The sequence below is a fragment of the Sabethes cyaneus genome, chromosome 2 (genome assembly GCF_943734655.1).
Source record: "Sabethes cyaneus chromosome 2, idSabCyanKW18_F2, whole genome shotgun sequence".
NCBI classification, from domain to species: Eukaryota; Metazoa; Arthropoda; class Insecta; order Diptera; family Culicidae; genus Sabethes; species Sabethes cyaneus.
The window spans coordinates 17,244,768-17,267,284 of record NC_071354.1 but is presented as its reverse complement, the minus strand read 5'-3'; the positions used below and the strand labels follow the sequence as shown (position 1 = coordinate 17,267,284).

Below are 22,517 nucleotides of genomic sequence, written 5' to 3'. Positions count from 1 at the left end.
GCTGACGACGTGGATACTTTGGCGGAACATTTGAAGTGGTAGAAGATAAGTACACCAGGCTAAAACGCGAAGCAGAGAAGATTGGGTTAAAGATGAATACATCTAAAACAAAGTATATGTTGGCAGGTGGGACCGAGCGTAAAAGGGTGCGCTTGAGCAGAACCGTGGTAATCGATGGGGATGAGTTTGAGGTAGTCGACCAGTTCGTATACCTTGGCAACAGAGAAGAACAATACAAAACTAAAAAACACTTGGTACCATCCGAGAAAGTGTGGGTTGGAGTCCCACCTGCTTTTGAACGATCCAATATATTTTTGGTCTCAAATCGACATTTCCCAGTTTTTTCCAGTTTATCATTGCAAATGAACTAACGAGTGATGGTGATTGAGTTGATCACCGGGATTAGAATTGTAGGCTTCTTGTGATAGGCGGTTTTCGGTGAAACTTGAATGTAACGAAAACCTCTGATCACAAGAAGCAAACATTCAACGAATTACGCAACTTTATACAGCTGTTCAAGTTGTGCTGACTAAAGCTGAGAGAAAGTGCCCACTTTAGAGAAACCTTTTTTGTGAAAATGGTGAAATCTGTAGTTAAAACCTGCCTATAAAACGTATAAAGAATCAATCGATATTTATGTCGTTCAGCAAAAACTTAGGGTGTTATTTTGATTCTTATTGCAACACACCAAACTCGACTCGATTGTGCTAGTATCGATGAAAACATGCTAGTTTATGTCATTTTAAGGACATGTATTTGTTTGCATGACTCAAGGCAGTTAGTAGTGGTTTTCATTTGGAAAGAAATCATTTGATTCGTTTGAAATCGTCTGAGCAAATAAAAATATTAATAGTCTTAGAAAAGATAACACCTGTTTTCACTCATTTTCACAACACTTAGGGGAGCTGACATTGCAGCTTTGATAAATATGTCTGCTCTAGAGGTAACAAAGCATGAGTTTGTCGCTTGTTAATTCTTACATTAATGGTTGCTTTTTTACAATTATATAGGATTTTTAATTGCATTTCGTTGAAGAGTCGCCAAAGTCATAAATGCCGCCGTCGTCGCTTGGTAATGACGGTCATGAATGTGTAGGCATTATGATGGATGTGCGGATTGTATTTAATGACAATCCCTTATATTTTAATAGAGGTTCCGTCGTGTTATGATTCAAACATTTCACTCGAATCATCCATGGCGCTTTTCACTTGAAAAAAGTTGTATATTTAATTATCAACCCACCCCAGCAGTTACACAATCGCCCGACACTGCAGAGCATAATAAAAACAAATTCATCATTTTTACACCCAATTACTGTCTCGAGGCTGTCCGTTTAAAAATCACAGCATCGATAAAACTTTTAGCAGCAAAATCATCACCTTTTCGCCAGCATAAATCTCCACACAGCCATGCCAGTGCCGTGGTTTGGCTTCAGTCTCTTCGAGAGAGAAAAAAATGCGACCCAAACAAAACAAGAAATCATTACAGGCCAGCCGGCCAACCGGCCAGCCAGCCAGTCCGTTTTCCGTTCGGGGTTGTGCGGTAGAGTAAAATGGTCAGTGAAGCAGCGTAAACAACAAATTGTCCTCCACCGCCGCACTGTAAAAGAATCAGTCTTTTTTCTCTGGTGGCATCCATTCGTTTCGCGAATATGCTTGGGAAAAGCAAAGCCGCGACCGCGACGGAAAACAGCTAAACTTACTTACTTTTCAAGCATGGTGGAAAAAATTCCTACATTACGATGTTATCCGGACGTGGTGGGCGCTGCTGATGCTTCCCAAAGTGATCCATTTGTTGTTTACATTTGGCTCGATAAGTTTGAGGTGGATGTACATTCATTATTTCGTGTTTTTTCTTGCGGTATTTATTCGTTCTTTTTTATATTGTTGATCATAAACAAAATCAAGAATCAGACGTGAAACGCAGATTCTAAGACGGCCGTTTTATTTTATTCTGCTAAAAATAATGGAGCGGTAGCATGTGCGGGATTTCAACTTAACTTTTGAATTCTGTCGTCACAAGTATATAGAATAAATGTGCTCATTTCGTGCTGACCAAACATAGAAATTAAAGTTTCACCGTAGAAAAAAAAAACCTGTGGCATTGCCACATAGCAGCAAGCTGCTTGGCCGAACAGCAATAAACGGGAAAAATTAGGAATTTGCATACCGAGCCGGCTTCTACCCGCTTTCAACTTCTTGTCAGATAACCGAACTACAGAAGAGGCACCACCCTCAAATGGGGTTAGTTTATCTCCTGGTAGCCCTATTAGAAGCTTCGTCTGTTCGGTTCAAGTTCTTCGCTGCACTTGGAAGCAGTTTACAACACTGCCTTGTGCACGACATATGAAAAATCCACTCTCCATAAAGAGTGACCGACGAGACGAGCAAACCGGGCTGGTGGTTTTGGTGGTAGGCAGCCACCGAGAAACTGCTCCTATTTGCATGTGGATTTTTCCTGTCGGGACCGACCGGTTTCGTCTGCGTTGTGTCCTCCTAACCGAGAATTTGTTTTGCATATCATAATGCCGCTCCGGTGCTGTCGTTGTCTATCCGTTTGGTTGTGAGCATAATGTCTTCGACACTACTCTATTATCGGTTGGAAAATTCGAAAATTTAACTCTTACCGAATCACAATCAATCCATGCAGAATTAAAATTTAAATTTGTGTTATAATTGAAGGCTAAGATTCTAATTTTATTAATTGATATTGCTCAATTTGGATCAAAAGTGTATGCCATCGACGGGACAGTGCTTTTTTAGCCGGTAATAATACAAACAACGCTGATGTTCATATATTACAATACAACTGCTGTTTCGGTTGTGTAACATGAAGTACGATACCGTACGGTGCACACAGTTTGTCCGACCCAGGAAAACGGCGAGACAGGAGAAGAAAATTAAATATTTAGGCTTATGGCATGAAATGAATCTCTAGGTTAAATATTTGACTATGCAAAATGAAAACAACATTAAGTTTTGTTTGACTCTTTTTTTCTAATGTTTCTTTAACGAGTGCTTTAAAAGAATCTGTATATTAAGATAATCGTAGCAAACGCTATAATAGTAAAATTAACATAATGAGCAGAGGTTTCTTAGTGAAACTACGAATTCCCGTGTTCTATCAATTTCATGTTATAATAATCGCTAGCTTTATTACCTCAAACTAGAGGTAGCAAGGAGACCGGTTTTGCACAGAAACGAGTTAGTATTTTACTATTTATTCTTGCAAAAAATGTTTTACAGCGGGATTTTGATTTTAGAACCGATGGATTTTAAAAATAAAACTCTCATCTTTTGGTAGCAAAAAAGTGCGGGCAGGCTTGAAATTTCCTCGTCAATGCAAATAATGTCCATGCTAACATAAAGGGCAATTTATTCGAAATATAGAATTTTCCCTTATTTGGAAAATAACACGTTGCCATTTTATTCCAATATGATGTCCAGCATATGACTATTTCAGCTGCCTCAGAGGAAATCTAATGTTAGGACACTTTTTGCAGCAATCTAGGTCATGAGTTGATAACGTGGCGAATGTTGTCTTCCAAGGCGTCAACCGTAAACAACATATGACCCCACAACGCAAGAAATAATCCAACGGCATTAAAACTCAGAAGCTAGGAGACTAGGTCCATTACGCGAAATTTTTCGTTCGCCGAACGTTTCAAAAAATCAGTTTTTACTTGCGCGGTGCGGCATGTTACGCCGCCTTGTTGTAACCATAGGTATGCCACAATAATGGTACTCAATTGTGGTACAAATAAGTCGATAATCGTGGCACTGCACTGTAGCGGTCATCATTAACTGTTACATTATGGCTGGCAAGAACATGTTTTTTTTCATGTGTGGACTCATCACTGCGACCAGTATTGTGATATCGCCCGGGTGTTTGCTATATGACCTGCACTGCATTTCTTTTTGCTATAATCGTTATTGATTGAGCGACATGCTTATTAAATTTTATGCGTGCCTGTGTGTATTGGGGTTTACCCTTCCCTTAAAGCTTGATCTACTTTACCCACTTATTCCTCGCTGTCAGTACTATCCCATATATAGACGTCCCTGGCGACGACTCATTCGTACCTCTCACCAGTACACTTAACTACCGGAGGGACATTTGCACTGTCAAGAGGCTTCAGAGGGTAAATATAGAATACAGCATGAAGGAAGGGTAAATGAGGGGCCTCAGAATAAATCCATGCTAAAGTCACTTGACATCGAATGGCTTGATTCTACTAAGATTCGAACCCACGACCACTCGCTTGTTAAAGCCGACTCGGTAACCTTGCAGCTACGGTGAACATGTTCGTTGTATTGCAACCTATCAAGCACTTGCTCTACCAGCTCATAACGTTTACCTTACAATGGCATTTGCAAGATGAAAAGATCGACAATGGCATGAGGATTCCCTTCACTCCGCTACGAAACAACCGGCAAATATTTCTAAGTTACAATTTCAATCTAGAGCATTGTTAGTTTGAAACGACAAGAATATGCATATAATACCATATAGAATGAAAGGGTCCAATGGGGGGGATAATGCCCAACAAGCCTAAATTGTGTTTGTTACCATTAACCAACGTGGAACTTGGGGTCTAATTGGTCATTGTCGACATAGATATCAGGGGAGTTTGGAAATACTAGTAAATAAAGGGAAACCCTAGGATATATATGGCAGGTGTTGTACGTCAAAATGATTTATATTAATTAACTTTTGACGCGTCAGTGTCACGAAAAAATGAAAGAGTTTGAACACTAATAGCTCTGCCACCTATAAATGGATTTTAATGGTTTGAATACCATCATAATAGATGTAGAAATTATGTGGTGTTTATCACAATTTTCATTTTCAAACTCTAAATAGTGAAAATTAACGAAAAGTTTCAAGGTCTCATTTCATAAAATAAATGACAACGTATGTTTGGAAAAAAATCAACTAAATCCAAACATATAATTGGACGGTGATTCAAACATTCGAAATAAATGACAACGCCGAACTATTCAATCTAAACACGATTTCATATGCTACAACTACGTTCGATGCTTTGTTCGTACTACCAGTCACACTCCGGAGCAAAGAAGTTGGACGTCGTGAGGCACTTCGTTTGCGCCGGATATAGCCGACATCCTCTCCCTTCTTGAGAAACGCGAGATTGTTGAACGGAAACCTGGTTCCACCATCCTGTGTTACGCAACCGTTAAAGCAGCAGAAGCTGAAGAGAAAGGTCGAGAAAAAGGTGGCCCCATCATTTCACGTCTTGGGCTGGGAGGTCGAAGCAATCGACCATACTGTGAAGAACTACCTGGCCTTAAATGGACATTTTTATGCAGATGCGTCAGTAGAGACGACCGTGTGTGAGCAGAGGGCAATCACCCAGAAAGAGAAGGAGGAGCAGAAGGAAAGCTGAAGAACATGCCGACATCTATATTTCTATCGGCTATGGCTAATGTTCCGGTTAACTACAGTAAAACCGCGAAGGTAAACGTAGAATTTAAAGAAAATTTGTTCCATTGAATTGTCTTTTGTAGTTCTTTTTTCATCGCCGTCCAAAATTATTTTATTCATTAGTTCCTACATTAACGTTACGAAGAAGAAAGAAGGTACGATACAAAATATTTGTCGACGCAACGCGAAGGCAGCAGTAAAATGATTTTGGTTACTGATTTCACTGTCTAGGATGCGTGTTGGACGATAGCCCTATTCCTAAAGGTACAAATTATCTTTTACTGGACAGTAACACTTCAGATACGTTGTTTGTATGCAGAATATAAAAAGCCATAGATATCCCAACTTGCTACCTTGAGGTGCTTAAGATCCAATAAGATAAAAATGCTTCCAGTAGGCATCAAATATGCGGCCTCGTCGATTTCAAAAACTCAGAGCATTTCATTTTTAGCACAACAGGAGCCCCGCTGCTATAATTTGCTGCCTACAATATTGGTCGTCTGCTCTGGTTTATTGATCGTTGGTTCGGTCACTTGTCTTTGGTTTGGTTTCTGGTCTGATCTGGTTTGGCTTCTTGCCTGATCTGATTTAGTTTCTCATCCGGTCTTATCTGACTTCTGGTCTAATCTGGTCTTCGGTTTGGTTAGGTTTCTGATCAGTTCACTATTCTATTCTAGTTTGGTTTAAAGGCAAGCCTCTGATATGGTCTAATATGATCTGTGTTCTCTGTTTTGGCCTCAGGTCTGAGTGGACCAGGGTCTAATGTGGTCTCTGATTTGGTCTCTGATCTGATTTGTTTTGGCCTCAGATTTACTCTACTTTCTGGCCTAGTATGCTTTAGCCCAAGCAACAATTTGAGTTTTACTGCACTCTTATGTTGGTTTTTGTGACCAATTTTGGTCATGAAAACCATCACAAAAGTGTAATAAAGCCCTCATTGTTGCTTAGGTAGTCTGGGCTCTGGTTATGTTCTGGTTTGTTCTGGTTTTTAGTCTGCTCTGGCTTCTAGTCGGGTCTGATTTGGTCTCTCCGTCTTGTTTGGTTTCTAATCGGGTCTTGGGTATGAACTGATCCTTGGACTGATCTGATTTGGTGTAGTCTCTGGTCTAGTCTAGTCTAGTCTAGTCTCGGGTTTTGCCTCATATCTAGTCTCTGGCCTCTAGTCTGTTCCCTGAACTAGTCTAGCGCTTATTGAGTTTGTATAAAATTCCTTTCTACCTTATAAGCGATGTTTCAATAACCCTCCCTTACCAAATTTGCCGCTCTTTCCCCATTCACGTCTTGACTCCCCTGTGATATTATTAACACTTTTGGGGCGAACCAACCAACGGTTGAAAACCCCATCAAATAGTAAATAAATAAATTATGAACACTTTTGTTTGATTACTTTCTTCTACTGTTCCCTCCGTCGATTGTAAAAAACTACAGTCGTAAAAAGTAATTAGATGTCTGACCTCATTACAAAGGTCAACACAAAAACATGAGGTTGGTCTATGTTTTACGATGCTTGGTTCATGAGTTATAAACTATTAAAATAAGTGATGTCTGAGAAAATCAGAAAATTTCCTTTGAAGTTTTCGAGGAAAATGATAGACCTCGAATTTATTGTTTAAGAATTGTTTTCATTAATAAACCCGTAAACTATGCTCGTATGCAAAATTTCATGAAATTCCGGGTCTCTTCGGCCCGAATGTATATTTTAGTTTTTGAGTTCCGATAATGAAAAGGAGATGCATGGTACTTTGTTTTCAACCATAAGTAAACGGATATTTCAGGCAACAAAATTAATATCTCTAGTTTCCCTTGCCAAGTGTAGAGAAAACGTTAATCAAGTTAGAGAAAAATCTGCAAAAACGATGAATGATTATGATTAAATGTTCGACTGCTAATCAATAAACTAATGAATAGATAAATCTGCAATACAATTTTCATTAGCAAGCATTGGATAAATCATCCGGTGTCGATGAGGTACACAATGGGGCGTGATTGCCACTTGCCAATGGAATACACAGTGGAGTTTTTTTTCCGTGTCTCGTTTCCACTATGATTTTAATTAATTCAACTCGTTCCTAGTTGCCTAATATCACCCGCTCTGTTGACACGAATAGATGCAGTGTATTTTTTAAATTTTTTTCTGAAAAGTTTTAGCTTCCTGGTGGTGTTTTCGAAACTCTCATTCCATTTGATTGCATAATTGATACCGAGTTCGTGTTCCAGAATGTGATTGTTTTAATGGATAATACAAAACGAACTTCTTTTTTCTCAAATAATTTACATACTGATCGTTTCCATTTCACTTGGGTGCAACTGAATATCAGAAGAATAAAAAAATCTTGGACCTTTGATCAAAAAAACTTAAAACGGTATTCATTTCAACTTTATCACTTGTGAAAGACAATAAAATGGTAGTAGAAGCAATAAATAACCTATTAGGTATTCACATTGTTAATCGTTTTAATGTTTAATCATTACGGCGATAAAAGCATGCATTAGTAAAAATTAGTCAAAGTACGTCTTATTGTTAGCACGAAACTGTTTTCAAAACCGTTTCTCATAATAGTTAGATTATTAGGATTTTGTTAACAAAGTACAAGATGTACCATTAAATTCGTTAGAAAATTTTGACTTAACCTAGTTTGGCAACCATCTGACAAACGATTTTTTATCTACAGTAAAAAATTACTCCATTTTTTTGTACACGAACTGGCAAAGCGCTTGCGAACATTTACGTGCAAGCCTACATACACTACGTGTTGCTTTTGAATAGCCTATTGAGGGGATGCAAAACATTCACATTCACTTCTAGAATAATCTCATTCAGCCGTATTCATGAGCTCACAGAAGATCCATGGATTTTATCATTTATTTGAATCCGGCAAACTTTTCTACCGATTGATAGTTTTCTGTTATGTAAAGCACATGATGAACATGACTGAATGGATTTTTTTTTTGACCCGGCCAACGGCCGTCAACACAAACGGAGAACACAATTTCGGAAGCAATCTCCGGTCGTTCTACTCTACTACTAGGTGGGGGAGTGAAGGGGAGACCAAACTATCCCCCCATCCCCGCCATCAAATCAAAAAACTAAACACATCGCTACGACAGGATGCACAGTCTATATATATGCAGTAGTCTAATCTAGTCTAGAAAGAAAAGGGGCTAGGCAACTAAAGTGAGCAATATAGTGAGAAAAAATGAAAAAATAAAAAATCGCGGTACTTTCTGTTTGTCAATCTGGATGCCAACTGTTTTGGCAAATTGGCTTACTCGCTGCAGTAGATCGTCCGCGTTCGACAGCAGTTGGTTTTTCTCGCTCACCGTTCGTTCCAGGTCGGCGATTTTGGTGTTCTGCGACTGCACCTGCTCGGTTAGGACCTTAACCTGCAGGGCCAGCGCTTCCTTGTCCGTTTGCAGCCGGTGGAGCCGCTCGTCTGTGTCCTGACGCTGTTTGGAAGAACAAAAAAAGTGAATTAGTAATTATTACTGAAAACTTTACCGCCTGGTCAAAGTTATAACAATGGTTCTTCGCTACAGTATGGTGCCAACCTGACAGTCTTTTCCCCACATCATTCTGCTGTGTTCACAGGAGCAGCACGGTGGTGGTAGTGGAGGTGGATGCGGGTGCGGTTGATAGTATCCACGATTACAGCATCCACTGGAGCAGGCCAGTTCCTGGGAACTGTTAAGGGCACTATTGCTTCCGTATCGATACATTTCCTGCTGTCTGCGGTGATAGTCAATCAATCGCAGCTCCTCTCGGCTTTGATGATTCCAGTTCCAGTAGTAGTGAGGGTCCCAGTGCGACACCGGTGGGGGCGGCGGAGGATCCCAGATTCCAGGACTTTGCCTACTATTGTTAGTGTGATTGCTGCTATGATGATTGTGATGATGACTGCTGCTACTACTGTTGTAATTATTGTAACTCCCAGAATCCTGTTCTGGGTGTTCATCAAAGCTCCAGAACTTATCCTCGTCTGCTCTGCTATGACCATGACCGCTGCGTTTATGTGTTGGTTTACCTTTCGAATTCAGGCTTAAACTGCTCGACATGGAGTCAGGTTTGTGAAATTCCGACGAGGAGGATTTGTCCTTCAGCGAATGTGTGCTGCGGCTTTTGGAGTCTCGTTCATGGCGACTGGCGCCGAGATTGTGTCTCCTACGGTCCAGACTTCCGGTCATGGGACGGGGTGGTTTACCACTGCCGACCGTTACGGGGGACGCGGTGGTCCCGGAAGGCCCAGCATTCGCGCTAATGTCATGGCCCCTCATCGATCTACCTCCGGCGGTGGTGTGGGAAGTCGATCTGCGATCCGACTCGATGGTAGCTTTAGGCGCTTCGTTCTTGGAGTTGACCCAGGTGAAATCATCGTCACGGCAGGTAGACGCATCTGTAGAAAGGGATGGAAATAAATTATGCTTCCGCATTGGAATGAAACGCACTTTTTAGCACGAAGTAGTTTGTATGGGACATTTTTCTCCCGCCGTGAATGAAGCCATAATAACAAAGTTTAACAAAGCGGTTGAACGATAGAGTCACATTTTTCCCCCGAGAAAAAGTTGTTTCATTTTCATTTAACCCTTTATTTTCTTCACAGCAATTGTGCTCAGCTCAGTTCGCTGTGATTCATCAATTTGTTCGACCACGGGTCAAATGATCATTTGCAGTTTTTTTTGCTTCGCACCGAGCTTGAGCTATTAATCCTACAACTCACACAGTCCCCATGCCCCCGGTGCCCCCGAATAACACACGGCTGCGGTGCTCGTTAAACCGTGAAACACTCTTCGGGAAAATTTCAATAGACATTCCTCAATTATGAAACAATGCGCTGCGAGCGCAAATCCAGCGGAAGGGCATTTTTTCCATCATCCGATGCTAGCAGATGCATATTGACAGTGAGCGCTTTGTTGGATATTGGGTTGGGCATGGAATAAGCTGTGGAGATTTACCGTGGCATGTACAGGGCGAGGGCATTGCATTGCAGTCCAGTAAGGTTGTTCAAGAAAAACGAAGCATAGGCATTCGATTTGAATATGCTATAGATTGAGTCGCATATGACTATACGCGGTGATGACGTAAACTATTTTGGAAAGGGAGAAAGTGTCTGATGCGAAAAATGATTAATTTGATGAACTGGAAAATTTCCATATAAACCAAAAATAGGATATCGGATTGTGCAGTAACAGATGGGGCTCGTATCAACGCTCTTCCGGTTGGCACCCTAATGTTTTATTTACTAAACTACTGCCGCCCGTTATATTAGGTACAGTAATCCCCCCAATAAGGACGCTAATAGGGACCGCGTTAATGGAAACCGTGTTAATGGAGTCTACGTAGCACATGGGAATTGACTTAATTGGTTCCAACATGGAATAACTCGTGATCTTGACCGTATAGAGCGTTGATGTCTTCGACAAAGTTGTTCAGTAGATCGAGGGCTTTTCGTTCGATTATAATAATTCGGAATTGCCTCACTACGTGGCGCTAGCGTATATGTAGTACTTATATACATGCTGCATCTTGCGCTGCTGACTACTTAGAAAGTTTCGGTCTTCGGGAAGGTTGCTCAAATGACTGCCACCTTCAAGATGGCATGAAAATTAGTCCAGAACTGTCTTACTACGTGGCGCTAGTGTATATGTGATATGCTTAGACAGGCTGTATCTTGCGCTGCTGACTATCTAGAAAGTTGTGGTCTTCGGGAAGATTACTCAAATGACTGCCACCTTCAAGATAGTATGGGAGGAGTGAGTTCTGCATTATTTTCCATACCACCTTGAAGGTGTCAGTCATTTGAGTAACCTTCCCGAAGATCGCAACTTTCTAGATAATCAGCAGCGCAAGATACAGCCTGTATAAACAAATTTCATAGTCACTAGCACCATGTAGTGAGTTAGTTCTGCGCTATTTTTCATGCCATCTTCAAGGTGGGAGTCATTTGAGCAACCTTCCCGAAAACCGAAACTTTCTAGATAGTCAGCAGCGCAAGATATAACCTATATAAGAGTATTACATATACGCTAGCGCCACGTAGTTAGACAATTTCGCAATAATATAATCCACTGAAAACCCGTTGATGTACTGAACAACTTTGTCGAAGACACCAACCTTCAATTCCCATATGCTACGTAGACTCCAATAAGGACGTTCGACCGCGTTAATGGAATCACTCGAGACCGTCCTTATTGGAAACGTTCTTATTCGAAACCGAGTTATTGGGGGGACTGCTGTAGTCTAATACCTAATTTTATTATATTCTAGGTATTCTATCATTCCCCGTATACACACCACACACTTCCCATGCGACGATTTTATGTTTGTATGACTGCTCTTTGTTTCTACCGCCTGCCAAGAAGATCTGTTATCTATTCGGTTGGACTTCTCCCCTTTCCAATACAGGTCGGCCCCTTTCCAATAACACGTCAGCCAAAGTTTACACTGGGCGGTACACCCAGAGCGCTCTCTGCGCACTACCCAGTATGAAGTGAGAGTGCGCCGTAAATACTTAAGATAGAGCAATATTTAGTTCAACAATCTGATAGGTAATAATCGACTCTATAAATGCCCCACACATAAATAACATCGTCGAATTTTGTTTGGTTGATGTGTTACAGCTAAAAAAGCAAAATAGGTGCACTGAGCGCAGGATAGTTCTGCAAGTCGGACTCGATTATCCGGAGGTTCGATTATCCTGTGGCTCGATTATCCAGAGTGAAATTGTTTTTCAGTATTCCGGATAATCGAGTCCGATCTATATAGGGTTAGGCTCAAGTAGGTTCATTATGCTCTGCCGAAAGCAGCAAGAAAACCGATTATGTTCTTCGCTGTTTGACGGTAAACGCCGAAGCTTGTCGCTTTGTTCGATAAAGTTATAAAGCGTAAAGAGCATCAGTAAAGTCTGTCAGTTCATCCTGATCGATTTGATTTCCGCGCAATTACCATAATAAAATATCCGAAAGAATATACAGTAGGATTTCGAATTTGGCAACAAACGCGCGTCGCCTTTGTTGCCAAAATCGAAACCGTGCCAAAATCGAGACCCTTTTTTTGATATAAATAAATTAAATGTAAATCCGTAAGAAATTGATTAAATACTTTTAATCAACGATTGCAACCATTTTATGTTTAAAAAGTTTACCAAGAGCCATCCGTCCGGTGCAAATAAGTTTTTGGCAACGTACGGTAAGACGTAGTCCTACGACAATAAAAATAAAATTGTTCAAAACATACTATAACTGCAAACATTTCTCCATGAACACACTGAGGGCATCATTTTTTCGTCCTTTAAAGCTTGTATGCGTAAACTGATACGCGTAAATTGCGAAAATCGCGTAAATAAATTCTGAAATTCGCGTAAAAAAACCGCGTAAATTCCGAAATTCACGTAAAAAAACCGCGTGAATTTTGAAATTCGCATGAAAAACAAACCGCGTAAAAAGCGACTTTGGTGTATTTCATTAGCCAGTCGTATTTTCTTACAAAATGACATGACTTTTTTTCTGCAACTCACAGTTTGCTTTGATGAATTGTTGTTTGGCGACAAAAAACGGCAATACATAATAGCCTTGCATTAAAAAAAAGTGATTTCGGTGTTCTCTACAGGGTGAGTAGTAATAACTAGCAGTGGTTTTTGGACGTGTTTAATTAAAAATGGGTTAACCATAGATGTTTGTTTGTGTTTGCATATTTTTCGTTCAGAGTGTATTCAAATGTTAACACAGCTTGCAAGTTTGTTTTGAAATTGCATTCTTTTAAGAGTCGTGGTAATCATGGACGCAAAAAGGGAACTTGTGATTAGTCTGTTTTTTTAAATTCGACCGTGCTGAAGCCACTCGATACAAGCGATTCAAGAAAACCGGTTCTTGGAAAATACTCCCCAAACATGGTCGTGAACATACTATCCTTACCGGAAGCCATCAAACGAGTAAGAGAGCGAATGCGACGAAAACCACATCAGTCTGTACGTAAGATGGTTAAGGAACTGGGAATGAAGAATATTTTGAAAAATTATCTTCGATTGTTTCCATACAAAACAACGGGTGCACGGGTTAATTGAAGAGCAGAAGGTTGCAAATTCTGCTTTCGGACGAAAAAATGTTCCTGCTACCAGAACAAACAAAATGATCGGATATATGCAGCATATCTTTCTGATATTAATCGGAACAAACTGGCGGTTTAAAGATTCCTGAATGTTTCCAGGATGATGGTATGTTGATGTTACCCTAAAAATTTGAAAGTTCCATTGCTGTTCATTGCTGAAAGGAGCGAACGAGGTTTGCAGAGAAGCATTCGACTGGAATCAACAAGGACAGCGTAGAAGAGGCAGACCAAGAGGCTCATGACGACGGAGCTTAGCCAACGACATCCGGGCTGTAGACGAGAACCTGTCCTGGCGACAGGTAAAAGCCATGGCGGGTAACCGTCAGCAGTGGAGATCTCTGATTTCATCCCTTTGCTCCGCCGGACCGGCGGACATGGACAGATAGAAATAAATAAATTGCTGTTCATTGCTTCCCATCGTCAAAGACCAGTACAAAAATACATCGTACTGCTTCCAACAAGATTCTGCATCGTCTCACCAGGCGAAAGCTACACAGGCTTTTTTCCGGATTTTATGCGTCGGGTTACATGCCACACAAACTTGGGAGCATCAAAGGAAAAACTGTGGATACTTTTAAGCAACGTTTGGAAAAAAATAGGATGAAATGCCTCAGGATTGGCTGGTAAATGGCTGGGTAATGCGTAACATCGGTACCTCGCGTACCTGCAGTTATGAAATAGACCCCGCAGTGGTTATTAGCCTCTTATCCAGCAACTCCTCTCCCTACCTCCTCGTGGTACCAGCCGGAATACGAGCAACCTTGGTGGAGATCGGGTAACCAACCCCGGTGGAAGCTAAGGTCGTATACCAACAGGGAAGGAGGCACTCATGCATTTGCTGAGTGTGTTGGCAAAAGGAACAGCCTTGCCAGCCGTGAGCGTATGACTCCAGGTTAGGGGCGGCTCACGACGGCGATTCCACTGCACGGTGAATCGCCGTTTCCGTACCAGGTATGCGGTTGTATCCGAGGTTAGGGACGGCATACAACAGCGACTGATCCGGAGCGGACGGCTGACTTATGAAACGCTGTGTCTCGCCAGCTATACCCAAGATAGCAGCCCAGACCGCGAGACTAGGCGTCGCAGCCCCAGTAAGGCAGTATGCTTAAACAACTTTCGCTAGGAGAAACTCTGGAAAGGAACTACAACCGGATAATCGGTATGGACCCAGGCAAAAGAAAAAGGACAACGATTATTGGAAACTAGGTACTTGGAATGTCAGCACTCTACTTGAACCGGCACGCGCGGGTATCCTGGCAAGAGATCTGCAGAAGATGAAGGTCGAGGTTGCAGCCATCCAGGAAGTGCGGTGGTCGAAGATGGGAGAACGCGAATTCCTCGCAGTACATCCTATTGCGGGCACGACATTCAAGTATCACATCTACTACAGTGGCGGCGATAAAGCAGAGCATGGAGTCAGATTCGTATTACATGGAAAACAAATGAAGCGTGTCATTAGGTGGAGGCCCATCAATGACCGTCTATGCGTGTTGAGAATTAACGGCAAATTCTTTAACTACAATCTGATAAATGTGTACGCACCGACGAACGACAAGCCCGATGGCGTAAAAGAGGCGTTCTATGATCTTCTCGACAGAACATATGGAGAGTGCCCTAGACATGACATAAAGATAGTCATCGGGGATACAAATGCACAGGTAGGACGTGAAGAGTTCTTTCGTCCCGTTATTGGTAGAGAAAGCCTCCATCCTACCACAAACGACAATGGCCTGAGGCTAATCAACTTCGCTGCAGCCAGAGAAATGGTTATCTGTAGTACCCATTTTGCACGATGGCTCTCAGATCGACCACATTCTGGTTGATGGCCGGCACTTTTCTGATGTCGCAGATGTGCGATCCTTCCGGGTACCAAACGTTGACTCGGACCACTATCTCGTAGTAAGCAAGATCCGCGCTCGGTTGTCCAACGTATTCAAATCGAAGCCAACGAGGAAGATACGACTGAACATTCGGCGGTTATCAGCGGAAGGAGTTGCTGCAGAGTACTCTCGGAAGACTGATGAGCGGATGGGTGAACATTTCGGAGAGAACCAGAACGAACAGTGGAGACACATCCACGACGCGATCAGTACTACAGCGCGGGAAGTGTTGGGTACTACTGCTGCAGCCACTTCCAGTGAGTAGTTTGACGCAGAGTGCCAGCGAGTGACTGATGAGAAGAATCGAGCCAGAAGTCACATTTTGCCTGCAACTGTGACACGCCAGAGCACAGAGAGATACCGAGATGCTAGAGTTGCCGAAAAGAGACTTCATCGTCGTAAGAAACGTTAGCACTGGGATCGCGTTCTTGCGGAGGCGGAGCTGTGGATCCACCAAGTTTGGACGAGGTTAGGAAAGCAGCGAGAGAACTGAAAAACGGCAAAGCAGCTGGAAAGGACGGTATCCCCGCTGAGTCGGGACCGAACGGCTGTATTGTGAAATCCATCAGGTTATACTAAAGGTATGGACTGAGGAGGAATTACCTGCGGACTGGTTGGAAGGTCTCATATGCCCAATTTACAAAAAGGGCCATCGACTCGAATGCAGCAATTATCGAGGTATTACTCTCCTCAATTCTGCATACAAAATTCTCTCCCGCATTCTGTTTCTCAGAGGCCGTTACAGGAAACCTTTGTTGGCGAATACCATTGCGGTTTTCGAGAGCGACGCTCCACGACGAACCAAATGTTCACCTTGCGACAGATCCTCGATAAATTCCGAGAATTCAACTTGCAGCCTCATCATCTGTTTATAGACTTCAAGGCGGCGTACGATTCAGTTAAACGAAACGAGCTGTGGCAGATTATGCTTGAACATGGTTTTCCAACAAAACTGATTAGGCTGATACGTGCTACCCTTGAAGGTTCAAAATCAAGCGTCAGGATAGCGGGTGAGACTTCGGTTTCGTTTGTGACGTTAGATGGTTTGAAGCAAGGTGACGGACGCTGTTCAACATTGCATTGGAAGGTGCTATTCGAAGGGCCAGCGTGCAGAGAAGCGGTACCATCATCACGAAATCTCATATGCTCCTAGGGTTCGCAGACGACATCGATATCATCGGTGTTAACCGTAGAGCTGTGGAAGAAGCGTACACGCATCTTAAGGAGTAAGCTGCGAGGATAGGGCTTATCATAAATTCTTCCAAAACAAAGTATATGGTGGCTGGTAAAGAGCGTGGTAGCCCTTCGGGTGTTGGAACTGCGGTGGTGATAGATGGAGATACTTTTGAAGTGGTCGACGAATTTGTTTACCTTGGTACGTTAGTGACATGTGACAACGATTTGAGCTGGAAGTAAAAAGGCGGATAGCGGCTGCCAACAGGGCCTTCTACGGATTACGTAGCCAGCTGAGGTCCCGTAGCCTACAACTCCGTACAAAACTCGCGCTCTATAAGACGCTAATTCTCCCGGTGGTACTCTACGGCCACGAAGCGTGGACGTTGAGAGAGAGCGACCGACGAACTCTTGGCGTTTTCGAGCGTAAGATCCTGCGATCAATTCTTGGCGGCATATTAGACGAAGGAGTGCGGCGCAGGCGCATGAATCATGAAATATACCAAGTGTACAAAGATGCGGAAATTGTGAAGCGACTAAAATACGGCAGGCTACAGTGGGCTGGCCACGTAGCAAGGATGCCGGATGAGAGACCAGCGAAAACAATATTTAGCAGAGAACCCGACAGAGACCGACGACTTCGAGGCAGACCCCGTACCCGTTGGATGAGCGCTGTTGACGAGGATACTAGAACAGCGGGTGTTAGGGGCGACTAGAGAATGGCAGCCCAAGACCGAGTAATGTGGAGACGGCTCCTGACTTCGGCATGGATTCGATAAGCGGTTTGTCGCCGAAAAAAGTAAAAAGTAAAAGCCTCAGGATATCGTGGGTGCCAGCTGTAACGCCTTTCAACAACGATTGCGATTGGTAATTAAAGCAAAGGGACAAAGATTTGAATTGGACTAATTTAAGACAAATGTTATGAATATACTTTACACGAAATACACTCAAAATTAAAATTTAAGCAGACATCTTATTTTTGCGACCATTTACTTTACTGACAGTCATTACTACTCACCCTCTATTTTGGAGCGTTCTAGTAGAATTTCCATGCCAACAAGGGAACATTTTTTACCTCGTTTAATATATATTACGTTTTTGTCGGTTATGAATTTGTGAATTTAAGTGAATTTAAGCAACTGAATTCGAAATTAATTTGTCTAACAAAGCGTGACCGCAGAAGGCCAAAATCAATGACGACTTTTACTTTTGTTAGAGTAAAATTAAACCAATCAATCCAATCAATTCATTCCGTGTCTCTCGACCTGCTGGCATTATCACGATCGTCGAAATGCGATTAGCCTTTGAAAATATGCGAATATATCTCTCCGATTTCAATCACACCACTCACTCCCGTGATCTAATCGGCCAATCACGGCCAATGAATACCAACCATCACCGTCATCGTTATCATCGCTAAATTCCTGGCACATCACCAGTCCATAACAATCCGATTAGCGAAATTTGATAGACTCATTCGCACTCGGGTGGAATGCGTTGACAAAATCTCCGTGTTGGGCACGATGATTCCCGGCAAACCAATTCGAGCAATAGGTAGGCCGGCTGACGATAATGGCCACCGCCGCGGCGCGCCGCCAAGAAGACCAACAGGAGCAGAAGCGTGTTTACATACTTGTGTTATGACTACCGGCGTCGAAACCGATATCAGTCGGACACGACACGCATTAGCTGTCGTCGTTTTCTGTATCGGATTTGTTTGGTAGAGATAACAGAGTGGTTCGATGAAAATAAGAAGCATACTGGCCATATTAGTTGACTGACTGACACAGATATGAATGGATTTTTTTCTTTCTTTTCGATGCATTTCGATGCAAATATGCGACATATTTGTTTAAATTTTGCGGAGAAATTTAATATTTATCTATGATAGATATGGGACACCGATAAACATCACCTTGAATTACCATATATGTGCGTATCTGTGAGAAGTTCATTAATTAAATCAAGTCAATCGTATACGAATCGAATATCGGCCATAAAAAATAATTAAACAAGGACAATATAATTGCTCCACCGCCAGTCAGTGAAATCGATTGACATCGAAAAAAAACAATACATACCTACATGACGAAGCAACAGCAGGGAACGGGAAACGTGACACAAGCTTGTCCGTGTCTTGATACGGTGCCCAAGAAAGAGAACTCGATCTGACCGTCGCGACGCGCCGCGCCGTGTCATCCCGTCACGGTTGAAGGTTCAATCAAGTGGAATACATACTTGAACGTATCAATGAATCCGTTCGTTGTCATGTAGGTACTTGGTCGGATAAGCGTAATTGTTAACTCGTTCGCTCCAAGGAACAACGGCACTCACGTGGGCGGATAAGCCAACAATAACAAGTTAATTAACGAGTGTTGAGTGTTGCTACAAATACGAAACGATGTTTTTAGGTCAAGTTATAGGCGCTCGAGCGAAGGATTAACATTTAAGGTATTGATGAGATCGCTGACTTAAAGTAACAGGAACTCAACAGTTTGGTGATTGTGGTATTTTTTTCTGCCGAAAAAAATTCGCAAATTGTCTCACGTTACAAAATGTCTCTATTGTAACCATATTGAGCACAACCGGTAGGTACATTCTACCCTTCGACCCAAGTATCCATACAGTAGTCAGGGTTCAGGAATTCTGCCAATTCTGAAACAATAATGGCACGCGTTTCGACGTGGCGTTCGACATGCCAAATAAACCCAAGGTGTACGGCGAGGTATGCCAAGAGCGCGAAAAGCATCAACGACAGACAGACAGACCTGTTGGCACGGTATAGGTAGCGACATACAAGCCGTGTACCGCATTCCATCGCCGCTAAGTGCAGCTATTTATGTATGTTGCAAGCTGGAATTTGTGAGCCGGCACGAAATAGTTTAGACGGGATGCAGAGATAAAGCTGTCCATAGCGTATGAATTTCGTTCTGACAAGAGCGGCATTTGTGAGCAGCCAAAGCCAAAGCAGAGAAGCTTTGGCAGAAATTTGCCGGTTGTTAGAGGTTAATTCTGAAACCAATTGCGTTCCACATTTGGGATTTGGAGCCGACAGGTCTTAGAATTTTATGAAATTTTGTACACGTGCAAAGTTAATATCAGTGCTTAGAAATTTTATATTCAATTTAATACAATACGCCTGAATTGATGCAATATACTGATCATTCTTCGCTGTGTCTAGTACAGATGAAATGAACTCAGCATTGCCAACCTGAAACCCGAGCGAATCACTTGCGTTCATGTTCGTGTTGTTCTCATCATTCATTCATGTTGAACTATCGACAACGGCAAACGAAATTACAATAAACGTAAACATTGTTCCGAAGGTTTACTTAATTTCCTTCAACCATTAAACTTTAAGATCTAAAATATCAGTCAAGAGCAAAAAAATCGACAGGTAAGTCGAGCGATCATTTAGCACTGCAATTCATAAATGAATTGTTTTGAAGGGTAGAAAAGTGAGAGACAAGCACTGTCAGCAGTTCAGTAGTCATGTCCATGAGCTGACAGATAAAAGAAATCCAGGGTTAAAACTATATATGCGCTGATTGCGTTTTATATTCGCCTTTATGCCGGACTGTCAATTTGTTCGAACACTGGTTAATATTGATAGCAGTTTTATGCCCGACGCACTGACATGACATCCCAAAGCTTGTCCAAATATGTTTGACAGTAACAGGAGCCCAGCGAATCGCTGTTTATCTTGGAAAAGTAGAGAATAAGATCGGCACACAGGGGTTAGATGGCAAGTCAAGTCAGTGTTTGATTTTGCAACTATGCGATCACGTTCTTTTACGTTTTCAACCGTCGATTTTACAAAAGTCAGTTCCTTCGCCGAGCCAGCAATCGAATTTATATTCTAAGAAAAACACCAAAAAACAGGTTTATTTTTTAGGTTTACTCGCTTATCCAATGATAATAAACAAACCCACATGTTCGAAATTAGTCATCAATCTGCTTATTCGATTAATCAGTTTTCTTGCGCTGTTTACCATGCGCGAGAATACGGTCATTGAAAAATTGTTCCACAAAAACTTGTACACTTGCCGCTGACAGCGCCACTTGTCATTCTGCACACAGTCTATAGTGTCAACCGTATGAGAAATAGTTTTGTGCCCGAGACATCGTAAGTCTACAGGCACTTGTTACATACGAGCTGTTGAACGAAACTTTTTGAGCATGGGGCGTTTGAACCAGTATTTGCCTAAGCGCTCCATGACTTTCAATCTTTTGACTCTCACATCCCATGTGATAAAGCGCTTTGATGTCCGGTCGCAAACAAATGTTATTTATATTGACCTTCCCACAGCTTTCGACAAATTGAACCATAAAAGTGTCATTGTTAAACTGGATAAGCTCGGTATAGGTGACCGGTTGCTCCATCGGTTCCGTTTATACCTATCCGACGGCAGTCTCTCAGGATCGTTCATTGCTCGTTCAGAAATCCCACAAGGCAGCCGTCTCGGTCCTATAATATTCCTTAACTACTTCAATGACGTCAACTGCCTACTTAAAGGTCCGAGACTCTTCTTTGCAGACGACCTTAATTTGGCAATCTATCCGACGCCGCAGTCCTTCAGGAGGAATTATCGACCTTTGCGAAATGGCGTGTCAACAACCGAATGCTGCTTCACCTCAACAAGTGTGAAGTCACCACATTTTCTAGAAAGTTGAGCCCATTCTCCTTTGACTACAGGCTATCAAATATGCCGTCGCCGAAACGACGTCAATGATATGGGTATACTGCTCGACTCTAAACTTACTTTGAAACAGCACATTGTGTTCATCGTGGACACGGCTTGCAAAAACCTTGGGTTCTGCGCATCGGCAAGAACTTGAATGATGTTTACTGCTTGAAATGCCCCCTTTCTACCTGCCAAGCTACGAACAACGCTGTAGACTTATTGACCTAGACCCCCTGCATATTCGTTGTGATGTGAATATAACGATAATTATCTTCGATTTTTAGACCTCGCAACGGATTGCCCGTCTATACTGGAAAGCCTTGACGTACTCGTCCGGAGTCGTATCTTGCGCAATAACCACGTTCTCATGTTCTGCATCGACGAACTAGTAGCTTTAGCAAGATTACCGGTCTACATAGCCATTTTACCCATTTTCGTTCCGGCTTCGATTTTGACGTCAACAGAAAAGTGCTGAAAATAGCTCTTTACCCGTAGCACGTAATTTTTAGGTTGAGAAATCTTCAATCTTAGTTCATAGCCTTTTATTCAGCAACTTCTTTTGACTGTCACCAATAGCCTATAGATTCATGGTAAGTCATTAATTAGATCGGATGATTCATGGATCTTCCTGAAGTGCCGCGAATGCCGAGTCCCTACGCATCAACTGTTCATTGATTTCAAAGCCGCATATGATAGCGTAAAACGATAAGAGCTATGAAGAATTCTGGACGAAACCGGCTTTTCGGGTGACTACTAGACTTATCAAGGTTACAATGGATGGGATCCACTCTTGTCTGAGAATTTCGGCTGGATTGTCGAACCCATTCAAATCTCGCAGGAGACTTCGACAAGGAGATAGTCTTTCCTGCCTGATATTCAATGCACGAAGGTCGTGTTATAAGACGAACGGCGATCAACAGGCGGGGCACAATTTTCATTAAATCCCGTCAATTTATCTGATTAGTCGACGACAGCATTCAGTCGGGAGAAAATTTGAGGCGGCGAAAGATCAGTACGGAACCGGACGGAAACGCGAAGCGAAGAAGATTAGATTGAATATCTTCTATTGATTTTTTTCCACGATGCTCCTATCCTAAACCTATCAAGCGATTTAGCGAATTTAGCCATTGAAAGTTTGTCATTTTTGTCGTAGAACTGCGACTTTCTGGAAGGTAGCTAGGGAGCTAGATTATACCTAGATTAATTTGATGTCTCTGCTTGGGAAGTACGCCA

The 22,517-nt window shown here is 42.2% G+C and overlaps 1 protein-coding gene across 11 annotated transcripts in view; it reads right to left on the bottom strand.

Moving 5' to 3' along the window:
- The window catches only part of LOC128738201 (liprin-beta-1), a 106,082-nt gene that overhangs the window by 18,102 nt on the left and 65,463 nt on the right, over window positions 1–22,517 (bottom strand). For 8 of the 11 annotated variants that reach the window (XM_053833152.1, XM_053833151.1, XM_053833159.1 and 5 more), the window contains 2 exons: window positions 8,995–9,836; window positions 8,668–8,892 (listed from right to left, as the gene is read on the bottom strand). In XM_053833152.1, the coding sequence (XP_053689127.1) occupies window positions 8,668–8,892; window positions 8,995–9,836 (1,067 nt within the window). Of the gene's footprint in view, window positions 1–8,667; window positions 8,893–8,994; window positions 9,837–16,029; window positions 16,097–22,517 lie in introns of those variants that run through there. The other 3 variants (XM_053833161.1, XM_053833156.1, XM_053833158.1) reach the window with 3 other exon arrangements.